Genomic DNA, 12,540 nt, shown 5'->3' on the forward strand with positions numbered 1-12,540 from the left:
CACGATGCTTCATTGGATTTTCTCATTTTTATTGTACTCTTAAGACTCATCAAGGCAATACAAGCATGATCTAATTCTCGCTCAAAATTTCCAGCGCGGTGTCTGGCATCTGTTAACCTGAAAACCATCTTCTTAAGTTCAGAGTTCATGTGAGCCTCTCTGAATGTCACAAATGTATATTGTTCTATATTTATTGCAAAACTGCTAAGAAGTTATGAGTAATAGAAATGCCTGAGCAGATAGTTAAAATAGAAATGAACACAGACCAAAAATACTGGCGGCTAAAGAGTGATCCTTTCTCAAGAATAAAAAACGTGGGAAGGGAAAAACATGGTCATACAAACAGATGAATATCTGTTCCACATCGCTCTGTGGTCTTTAAAACATCCTTCCACAATGAACCCAGGCTGAAGGAACTTGGCGAGAACTGACCCAAGGCAGCAGTCTTACACATGTTGCTGCCACTGCTCACCATTAGGTGGCAATAGAGTGCAGATACACTACAGATCGTTTTCTCGAGGTTTGTGCGGACGAGTTATAACACCAGGGTGGAAAAGGCAAGATAGTCTCCTAAAATAATTGGCTTGAGTATCCGTACAGACATAAATACTAGCCTAAAGGACAAAATGAAGACGCTGATTTTAACCAACGTAGGCCATCTATTCCATCATAGCAATCTTCTCTGCAATAAAGAATGAAAGCCAAATTATAATTCCCTTTCTTCTTTTTACCTATTTGTGATATTAAGAAATTGTGTTTGAGTTTTACTGATCTTCAAAGTGAAGTTGAATTATTACTACTGTTGTTTTCACATGACTGACACACTTGAGAATTAACCCATAAATGTCAGTTGTCACAGCTCTTTGACAACTGAATGGGCAAGGTTGATGATGGCATCTCTGCATGACAGAGGAAATATATCTGTGGACATATGGAGTCCTTTATGGATTCCCTGAGGGTCAAGATCTTAATCCTCATCTTGATGTTATGGATAAGGAAGCTTGAGGTGCCTATCCAAGGTTATATAGTCAATGCCAATCCCAGACAGATTAATGCTACTCATAAGTAACTATTAATGCTACTTACTCTTCTATTGGCCAAATACTTTTAAAATAAATTAATTCAAATACTGTAACTGGTCATCTTTCCTCAAAACTGGTTCCTACTTATCCACATTGACATGGAGATGATTCCTGTTGAAAGTAACCTTAGGAAAGTTCTAAAATTCACCATTATAATAAATACTCAATTTCTAATAAAAGCTGTGATGAATTCTGGCCTGACTATGTAAACAGTGCAGAAAATTGATGATTCAGAAAAAGTGGGGCAGAGGTCTTTTTAAAGGATATGAAGGAAGAGAAAAGACATATTAGGAAAGATTGGTACAAGCAAAGACATTACTGGCTGGCACAGCCAGGAACACAAGTTCTTGAGAAGTAAAGGACTGTGGAATTAAGGGAGCCACATACTTCTAGCAATAGCCCAGTTTTTGTAATTGTCAAAGGGATGGTTCACTGAAGTGATTAATGAGATGAGTTGAATTGAAGGAATTAAACGAATAGAATTGTAATAACAATAACTAAAAGGTTATACGTGGGTTTAAAAAGTAGAATATTTTATATTGAGTAACCATCTGATTTTTAAAGTCATATTCCCATTTTAACATAAGGGAGCAATGAAATCAGACCAACCAGTTTTACCAAGCACTGGATACCATGATGTAAAAGTAAAAACTTTTACTCCACTTAAAAATATTAGAATGGTTTAAATATGAGGAAATAGGCTCATCATTTTTAGAGCACAGTGAAATAAATTTTACAAAATATTGTCTCTTAAAAACAAGTAATATTTTCTTATTTATAGCTTTGTTATGCACTGTAAATGGTGCTATGATTGTTTTTGTGAGAGAACCGTAATTATCTTGGTAAGTGGTCTGAAATATGGCCTTTTAGACTTTTTTAAGTTATGTTTTTCTATGTAGTATTTTTGAGGGACTAACACGAGCATTTTCAATATCATGTAACTTGAATATATAATCTTTGGCCAGAAATTTTACTCCTGGAAATGTGTTCTCTGGACTAGTTCAAAAGAAGAAAATAGCTCTTTGTATAAAAATATTTATAGCATTGTTATTTATATTCCTAAAAAAAGTCCAGACCACTCTTAACTTCAAAAACAAAAAAGAGAGAGAAATGGTTAAGACAACTAAAAAACATATATACACATATGTGAAGGAATATTATTCTGCAGTGATTTACAATGAAAAAAGACTGAGAAAAGAAGACTGGAAAATTATTACAAAATGTTAATAGCAGTTGATATATACAAATCTTATTTCTGCATGAAAGTTACATATATATGATTGGATGAGAACTTGAAGAAATGTAATAGGATGTAGACTTATGGATGACTTATATTTACCTCTTTTTATATATTTAAATGATTTAATAATATGTTGAATTAAAGGACCTTAAAAATTGCTAGAAAACAGCTTAGTCTTAATTATTCTTAAAATAGTATATTTTATATTTTTAATAACAGACACATTGTTAGTGATCTTATATTGATTAATAGGAGTAAAGTATTCTATACTCTTAAGTCATATGTATGTCCAATAATTTTTATCTACTCTTTAGTCTTAAATTTATATATTCCATGCACAAGCTGTTGAGTGAAAATTCGAAGAATACTGTTAGTAAACGCTTCCAATGAATAGATTCAAAGCTGACAGTTTTAGTACTATAAATGTCTGGTCTCCTTATTCTAGGTAGACAGCATGGAGAGGAGTAGATAAAGAATTCAGGAATGGAGCAGGTTATGGGACTTAGAGATTGAAAGGAACCCCAGAGCTCCCCATCCAATCTGGGACCAGTGGGGTTTGTATGGACAATTTGCAGGGCGGGGGGGTGGGGATTCCCAGCCTGTCAGTGATCTACTCATAACTCTGGGATCCAGGAGTGGGCCCTGCGGTCTAAAGACTAGGATTACTAATTCAGGAATCATCAAAGAGTCACTTTTACAATTGCCACGCTAGTTGATTTATCTCATTTCACCATGTAACCGTCATTTAGAAGAGAAAGCTTTTGAAATGTGTTGTGAATGAATTGTAATGCTTCTTTTCCTCTGAAAGGTAACATTTAGGTAGTTAGTATAAACTACATTGAGTTTACGTATTCAACAAATGTGCTAACTTTCAATCGTTGCAATATTTATGTGGATGTATGGGATGCTAAGGCTTGTCATTTCCAATATTATAAGTATCTATTACAGATACTGGTCTTGATGCTTAGTTTAAAAAGAAAGGAAACTCTTTTGAGAGTTCAGTGCACTGGGAATTTCTACCAATATTTCTCTTCTAAGGTAAAATGTTACGTGTTACCTGGATATTGTTTGTTACATTCTATTTAAAGTTCTCTGTTTTCTCTTTTTAAAAATGCATGTGTTTTCTCTACATTGAGAACAGAGAATGTTAATTCAAATGTAGCATGGGATGTCTGACTATTGATACTCTCATCTGTACTGTATGTGAAAATGTTGTCTGTGAAGGAAAAGCATATTAGAATGAATGTGGATACTTTGCCGTTAGACTAAATGTGGTTTATTTTCTGCTTGTTTGAGAAAACGCTGAAGAATAAGGTTGTATGAAGGTGTCCAGAGTTCCCATTCTGGTGGTTTGGTGTCTGTGTTCTTGCCATGTTCCTGGCCTTTGAAAAATCAATGGGACTAAACTCTGACTTTTCCTTAAAGCTTGAGCAGATGAGATTGTAGATGTGTTTAAAACATTTGAACCTCGGTTATTTTGATTTCATTTAAAGTACCCTTCAAAATATCTTAATTACGAACCCTGCAGAAACCCTTTATTTGGCTTTTTTTCTTCCTCTTGGTTTTTTACAACAGGAAATATTAAATGTCAAGAAAAGTACCATGCCATTATCCAAATTATCTTTTAATTAGTACCAGTTTAAACATTGATTACATTGAGAATCATTTCATTTCAGCCACAGCGTCCTGTGTTTACTCATGAAAACATTCAAGGTGGGGGGGAACCGTAAGTATTATTCTTATCTTCTAAATTCAACACTAACCTTGACCCGCAAAACGGAAAACTGATGTACCAAGAGAGAGGATGGTACAGCTTTGCAAGTGAAAGAGATCAAAGTAACTACGTGAGACCTCCTAAATTAAGAGGAATTGCAATAGTCTCCATCTTTCATAATAGGTAGCAGAAGCTAATTTTAAAAAGACACCCATGATTTTGTGGAGAAGACTGTAGTTTATGCACTAGAAAAGCCCTCCAAAGCTCTATTGATTCCTAAGATTTATGAATCTGTGTCTCTCTGTTCTACTCACCATATAGATTCCAGTAACTACAGCTTTAAAGACACAGAGAATGTTCCAACATTGTTTTCACGCGTATTTGGAGACCAGGAGAATGTCAAAGTAGACCTAAAGTGATAAGTTAGGAACATCATTCCAAAGTTACATTCCTGGAAGGACCTTTGAAAATGGCAATATTGAAACAGTCACTGTCTTTCAGTTAAATGCTTTTTCATGCTTTCAGATTCCCTCTCCTTTCCAACAGATCAGTCAAATCAACCATTAATTCTCTCCTCACTCCTCTAAACCTGGCACTTAGCTAAAAGCATGCACTTCAGAAACCATCTCTCACCTGAGAATGGCTCTCCCTGAGTACAGCCAGAAAGGTGTTCTTGTTAAGGAAAAGCCTGTATCATGAAAAGACCAGGTTGGAAGTAAGAATCATTTAAAATTTCATTTAATTCAAAAAACTTTAAATATCATTTGTAACTCTAAAGTTTTGATTTGCTTTCTTATTTACACCAGCAATGACAGGATCATATCACAAGAAATAAGTTCCAGGGCTGTTTAGGTTTATTGCATTACCAGCACATTATTTTAAGCAGCTTGTAAGGAGTTTATGAATTAATGGGTATGTTAAGTTGCACGGTTTCATGTAATATGGAGTTAATTCCCCCAATCATGGTCATTTGAGTGTTTACGAAACCACAGAGCTTACAGGTTGGAAGAAGGCAAATTTCAACATCCTGCTTTGGACATTATAAAACATTCTTTATTAAATGTCTGTTTGATTGCAACCCCAATTAGGGGGATTATGGGGTGTCACTTAATCTCTTTCATTTAGAAAATAGATTTTGAGTGAAAATAGGAACATAACGTTATGATGTCACTGTAATTCAGAATTACAGTAAAATATGCTATAGAAAAAGTTGCAGGTTACAGAGAGAGCTTCAAGTTTGGCTGAGCACACCCTATTTAAAAGAGAAATTTCTTTGTGAGGCATCCTGACCCCACCACCATCATTCATCTCACCAACACATCTTTCAAAACAGCATTTTTAATTGTAATTCAACTGCATTTCCTGTCGTGCAACACTAATCTTGAAAGCTAACAGAGGCAGGAGGATTTCCTGAAGGTTTGTTTTTGTTTCCAAGAAACTCCTTACTCCCCACCTTTTTTTTTTTTTTTTGGTCTAATTAAACCAGAATGGTAAGTAAATTTTGGCAAGCACACTGGTTTTTGTCATATCAAAGTGAATTAGGAGTTCATGCCAATTTTGGGTTTTTAGCCTTTGGGAACTTGAGATTCTTCAGGCAGCTGGGGTTTGTGGCCTTATATAGTCCTCTCTCCATAAGTGGTTAGAGATGTGCCTGGGTGGAGACTGAAGCCTTAAAAAATCAATCAGAGAATCACTATTTCCCAAAGTGAGAGACGCAGTATATCTCTACCAAATTAGCAGCCCAGGGATGACTCTCTCCCTCAAACGTAAAATTGGAAAAGAAGCTATAGTGAAATCAACTTTCCCCGGGGATCCACCAAAGATACCATCCCTTCACCTGAGTGGCCTCAAATCAAATCCTTAAAGCCAACAACAAAATAATCTGACCACTCCAACCAGGGCTGGCCCCGTGCAAACATCCAAGTTAAGTAATGTTGGTATTCAACACTTCCCTGTCTTTTTGTCCACTGCTCTGGGATTCTGGCTACCTATCTCTGCCCTTCCCCACGGTCAGAATCCTTTCTCAACAAAAGACCTGAGAAGACCAATCTCAAAAGAGTACAAGTGGCTGAAAAGGTTTACTAGGAGGACAAAATATTAACAAGGGAAGAAATGTCTAATGCTGGAATTTCAGGCTATGGTACCAGGCCAGGGAGAGCAATGTTTTCTGGAGAAGGTGTTAGGCACCACATGTGACTAGTTCTTTCCCAGACACCCCCCACCCAACAAAGCCAACTTTGTCCAGGTCCCCCAGACTGAAAAAGCTCACGGACAGGGAGGGAAGCCAAATGGAACTGTGATGTTTGAGTTCAAGTGATAGAATTGTTTTGTTCTACCAAAATATGATTTCTTGACTGAACAAAGTAATTAGAAATAAATCATTCTTGTTCCTGAACAGTATTCAATATTATCAACCTTTTAAAATTGGCTTTAAAAATTCTAAAATACCTTGAAATGTGATTCTCACTTTCTTACATTGGTAGAATTACATAACTATTATGAAAAGTGGCAGAAATAAATTCACTGATTTTTTTTTTTAAACATTCCCCTGACAGTACTGGTAATATTTTAGTAGTAATATCAACTTTTCATATGAACTGTCTATCAAATGCTTCCTGACCTCCTCAGCTGCTAGAACTTCTGTCTTCACTTTCCAAAATGGCAGTTCGTGTTAACACGCATTAGAATCCACACTCTTTTATTACCACAAATTCAATGTCTGAATTCCTTACTGATCAATGTCACCAAAATATGTGTGCTCAAAGAATTCAGACAGAGAAAGGAAAGTGGTAACATTCTGTAAGTAATTCTTTTTTAGATAAAATTATTTCTAGAGAGAGTTTTTACGTCAAATACATTTTCTCTGGGACCCATTTTGGAAAGGAACTTATGTCCATAATCTAATGTTTGAAATTGGCTCACTGCTGACTGAGCATGGAGTGAATCCGCTTGATTTCATAGGTGAATTACCTCAGAGTTTCAAATTCTAAATCTTCAGAAAACACTGATTCAGACTCTGAAACTAAATTGCTTTAAAGACTTCCTCTGGGTAAAAAATACCCTTCTCCTTTATAGCAACTCTCACATAGTGATTTAGAAGACACGTGTCTGAGACATTTTGTACATCTCAATTTAGAATCATTTGAAAATTCAACTTGCAAGCCACAGTTCTTTGCTTCTAATGATGACCAGCTAAAACTCTAATTCTTCCTTGTTCTTATATAGCTGAATAATGCACATATCACTTCTTTTATATTCTGTCCTGTTATTTAATGTCTGAGTGATATCTATGACTGGACAATTGAAATGCAAGTCTGATTTATAAAAGTTAAAACGCTTTAATCCTACTCACGGATGTTCCAGTCTTCCACGAATATTCCTCATTGTAGTTTTGAAATGCTATTAGAGGGGTCTAATTTGCATGAAAGTCTAAAAATGTCTATTTACTTTACATGCTCACCAAAGACTTATGCTACCTAACTTAAAATGTTAATAACAATAGAAATGTTAAAAGTAAAATGAATATTGTACTATCTGGTATAGCTTCACAAAGATGTAAAGATTTTTTTTAAAACACATCCGTTTGTCCTGTTTAAGGTTTCAGGCTCTCTATAACTATACTCCTAGGAATGAAGATGAGCTGGAGCTCAGAGAAAGTGATGTCATTGATGTGATGGAAAAATGTGATGATGGATGGTTCGTGGGTATGTGTACCTTTCCTTTCAGACACATTTGGCCATTGTATAATTTGCTCGTGTTTGCTCAGCTTGCATGGTTTGGTGCCATGGCCAAGCTTTCTTTGATTTCATAATGCCTTTGATCTTTCATACATTCATAGGCGCTAGCAATCCCAAGGCAACTGCGTTTTTAATATAGTTTAGTATTTACTGCTCCAGGTATATGTGATTTTCCACCAGTTTTATTTCCAATTCAACTGAGAGAAGAAAATTTCCTTAAATAGCACCAACCAGGAAAGATTGAGATCTAAGAATGACAACAACGTTCCCCAGCTGAGAAACATTGATACACTGGTCAGCGGAGAAGGTTAGTTGTCAGCAGTGAGGGTATAATTTGAGAAAATGAGATGAGGTGAGCAGCTCCCCCATTTACTAGGTCTGGTGGAGGTACCCTAAAAGGCCAGTGATTCACGTGAGCTTTGATTGTGGTAGAAGTAGAGAGAAGTTCCATTCTTACCACTTAAAAGACACTCCCACTCTTACCAGCTTAAAAGAAGACGACAGGTTTTCTGAGAAAACATTTGTAGACAAGCCTTTCATACAACAGGACACAGAGGAAGGAGGTAAAAAAAGAAATAAAGGCTTAGGAGGCTGGAGGAGATGGAAAGATGAGGGAATGAGGGCTGTCTATGGACAGGCGGTCAGTGGAGAAATATTAAATAACAAAGGCCACAGCTGCAGCCACAGCCTCTACCTCTGTTTAGGTCAATTCCCCATTTAGAAGAGAATAAAATGGCTTACCTACACAGAAAAAAGAAAATCAGTCTTCAAGTCAAGACAGGAAGTTCCAGAGGGTAAATGAGAAACTTAGAGACCCTGTGCACTCTGTTTGAGCTGGAAATCCTAAGGAAGAATTTAGTGCACTAACTTTTACAAAACATTTCAAAGGAATTATGTTATTTGAAACCAAAGGCGATCATAATGATGGCCATGTGTGCATTTGGTTCCACTCCTCGAATTAGAAGCCATGCCCAATGATAGAACCCCCGTCCACAAATAGTGTGGGTCTTTTTTTTTCTTTAGTGACTTTGTAAATTGTTCAAATTTTCTATATTTTGTGAAGGACTCTGGTAGGGCTATTGGTAAATGAATGGTGTGGCATTCGGCATGATCTTCTATGAGATAGTAAAACTCCGTAGTGACAGTGTCCCCGATAATTCCTTAATGTTACGCCTGTGTTGAGAAGGTGTGAGACCTCTTGCTCACTGAACCAAGCCTTGTTGTTGTGTGTTTCCAGTCCATCCTATCACACCACTAGCCTCGTCCTTATTTAGAAGATTGTACTTGAAAATGTCGCTTCCCAAATGCTTGTCTTCTTCTGTTCCCCACTCGTGTCTAGCAGCCTTGGGGACCGGGTGCCACCATCCCCCTCCTCAGCAGGATTGGCTTTCCCTTCAGAGAGGCTGAGCTTTTTGGTTTAGCCTGATGTGATGGAAGCCAGTGTGTAAGCTTAAGAGGCAAAGAAGGCCTCAGGCAGTATAGATAAAACTGCTTACTTTGCTTTCCTCTTGTCTTAAAGGGAGATTTCTTCTTTTCCAAACCCTGCCATGCTTGCTCTCTTAGTGAAGCCTTGTAAATGAACAGTTTTCAAGCCCATCTATACGAACTGATGTTTCATTGCTGTTAATTTCACTTATTGCTTCTATTTTCAGGAACCTCAAGAAGAACCAAATTCTTTGGTACTTTTCCAGGAAACTATGTCAAGAGGCTGTGAATCACTCTCCCTCTTTATTTATGCCGATTTTCAGCACCACATCTGCATAACCTTGCCTGAAAGATGCCCGCAGGCCTCCCTCTGTCATGCCTACCGGTTTCCAGTAGAAGTCACCCACCAACACCATCTCCACCTGCCACCAAACCACCAGCACAGTGACTGTCCCTGCCGAGCCGTGGGGAGATTGGCAGACTTGTTTCCGCGTGAAAGTGTATATTCCTGCTTTCTGCTCTTCACTTTGAAGAGTCAATATGTGGGATCAGAAAGAAAATCATTATCCTTAAAAAGGGTTAAGTATTTGAGGCGAAAAAAGAAAGCGTGTCTTGGAGGCTCTCTGGTCCCCTTTGAAAGATGCTCTCCCCTCAGGCAACCAGAAGATTGTTTATTACTAAATGCTGTGGTTTGCATTTTGACACTCTGAGCTTGGCAGTCTGTTTTTCTTTCACGAGTTTGCCTAGTGTCCTGGTTTACACGATATGACAACTATACTTCAGCTATCGTTTGCCTGCACTTATACTATGTTGTAATATGCACAGTGATTACAAAATCTAAAGCAAGAGTAGGGAAGTTAATTCGAATGAGTGTGATTTTGTTGATTGAATGTGAGTTTTCAAATAAGACTCTTTTTCCTGCAGTTTTGTTTTGTTTTGTTTTTGTACTTTTTAGAAGTGCAAACAGTAAATGAATCAGAGCCTTTGGTCATAATCATGAGAATATAAGAGGTTTAGCTAGACTACAAAAAAAAAACTATTGTGTTGTAAAGTTGCATTGCTATTTTATATTAAAATGTAATAATCAGCATCATGAACAATGAGCTCTTAGTGTTTTATTTATCTGAGAAAATTTTAATAAAAGCAGTGTTAGTGAGAGGTGCAAAGAATTATTCTAACATAGACACTTGAAAGTATCTGTAAGCAATATTCATAGGTAAGATTTCACTGTGTGTACACACATACATTTGAGATTGTATGAGAAGAGACAATCCATATGGTATGTTGTACATTTTATGGAAATGTAAAAGAATCCCACACATTATTTTATAGAAATAGAGCAATTCAGAAGCATCACAAGTATTAAGGCTGGTTTTAGCAAGGATTATAATCAATACAATTATTTTTACTATGATAATTATTTTTCTTCTATGGAACTCAGAATCCTGGCTACATTCGAGGGCAGGAATATGTTGAGCCTGATTTTCCTGGTGTGTGTAAAATATTTCCTCGGAGTAGACCAGGCACTTTTTAGAGGCAATGTTAAATCATTCAGGTTCTATTTTCTGCCCTGAAGTAGAAATTTACGAAACGACATTTGGGACCTGAAAGATTTAACGTGGTTAACAGTGCCTGAATTACACACACCCCGAGAACTAGCTTTGTATTTCTTATGACTTTGCATAAGAACTCTTCATCTTTGGATCTTGAGCACCTTATAGATAAAACTTTTTATGGCATTTCTTCTGTGGACGGTGATCGATCTTTTCACAATGTACGTAGACTCTAGAATTTTGTATATATGTTCCCTCTCTTTTTGTACAGACTATTTAGTTGTTGAGAAAACAGGGGGATTTCCTAATTTGGTCTTTATCCTTCACCTAAACTAAGCTAAAACACTTTCAGCAGATTATCTTTCACTTATCCCACAGATCATAAACCCACCTTGATAGTGCGATTCTGTAAGAAAGCATTTATGCAAAAGTTTATGAACTTAAAAGATCTTAGCAGCCAAACTGAAATGTACATAAATATTGATTACAGAGGAATTTCATTAGGAAGGAAGTAAAGAAACATCTTTGAGTAGCCTACCTTGGTTGCTGTCAGGTTCACAACCAGCTTTACATTTTAAAGGCTTTGGGTTTGAAATTAGATCACCTGCATGCAGCTTTGCTGATAAATGAATAATTATCTTTGATGCCATTATGAGAAAAGACTTCAATATCTGTTGCCTGTCATATTTAAGAAAAATTACTGTTTCTACTCTCTGTATCTGATTTTAAAAGGAAAAATATTCCTACCTGGCTTTCAGGTCATTAACTTTGAATTCTTACAAGCAAAGGTCATTGTGTTTTTCTTGAATAGATATCTAATAAATTTTGCTTGGAAGTATACTTCAGTTTTTCTTTTTGACATTTATCCTTAAGTGAATTGTGTATTTCTACCCAACATGTTAGATCAACTAAGAGAAAATGCATTTGTTCTGTGTTCTCTGGACATACAAATGGAGAAAAGATCTATCTGGATCAGCTCAGAGAAGTATTTTTTTAAGCCCACCCTGAAAGCTCATTGGCTAAGTACTCTTTGATTTGCTCTTCAGCTAAAACAACGTATTTTAAAATATTTCGGCCTCAAAAACAGCTCTTTTTTTTCCCAAGGAGAAGTTAATCATGAGAAGTTGTAAGTACTTTCCCAATTCAAGTATCTTACATTTTAAAGTCCTTGCCCTAAAAAGCTTTATCATCATTGGCATGGCAGAGTCTGATAATGCCCACGAGCTTTCAAAGAATTTCAAATTATGTGCGACGGTTGGATGTCATTCCTTTCTCCCACACAAACAGTAGATAGCTAACACTCCTACTTGGATCCTTTCTAATACACCTTGGTTCCATCTGGATCTATGTATCTCAACCCTCTTCCATATCTATCTCTCACATATTCAGAAACACGTCCATTCCTCTGTTGGCAATTCAGTTATCAGAGATGTCTGTTTGCTTCACCTTAATATTCACCCTGATCTCCCCTGTTCCATTGGGTAATTTCCACTATTTATTAGCTTTCCACTAAAATGTGTTGCCTTTGTGTGAAGAATATGCCGCATGATACTCTTGTTCCTATTTTCATCAGAGCATTTGTAGGTCATTTAACTAGGTAAATCTAAATCTGATAAAATTTGGGATGCTTGTTTGTGTCTTCAGAGGTCACTTGCCATTTCTTTCTTCAAGTTAATCTGCTGCCAAATGATCGACACTCTGAAAACACAAATCTGTTCTTTTAAAAACATGCATCAAAATCTGGATTTCCTTGTCTCACCTGAGAATTAATCATTTATGCTTCTCTGTG

General features: G+C 36.5%; 1 protein-coding gene across 50 annotated transcripts in view; it reads left to right on the plus strand.

Annotated features, from left to right (window-relative positions):
- SORBS2 (sorbin and SH3 domain containing 2) overlaps nt 1-11,591 on the plus strand; it is a 332,515-nt gene extending 320,924 nt beyond the window's left edge. For 47 of the 50 annotated variants that reach the window (XM_070599028.1, XM_070599033.1, XM_070598998.1 and 44 more), the window contains 3 exons: nt 3,999-4,048; nt 7,634-7,740; nt 9,426-11,591. In XM_070599028.1, coding sequence (XP_070455129.1) covers nt 3,999-4,048; nt 7,634-7,740; nt 9,426-9,487 — 219 coding nt within the window. In that variant the 3' untranslated portion in view covers nt 9,488-11,591. The remainder of the gene's footprint in view (nt 1-3,998; nt 4,049-7,633; nt 7,741-9,425) is intronic. The other 3 variants (XM_070598993.1, XM_070599000.1, XM_070598991.1) reach the window with 1 other exon arrangement.
- The last annotated feature ends 949 nt before the right edge of the window (nt 11,592-12,540 follow it).

Source organism: Equus przewalskii, chromosome 28 (assembly GCF_037783145.1).
Source record: "Equus przewalskii isolate Varuska chromosome 28, EquPr2, whole genome shotgun sequence".
NCBI lineage: Eukaryota > Metazoa > Chordata > Mammalia > Perissodactyla > Equidae > Equus > Equus przewalskii.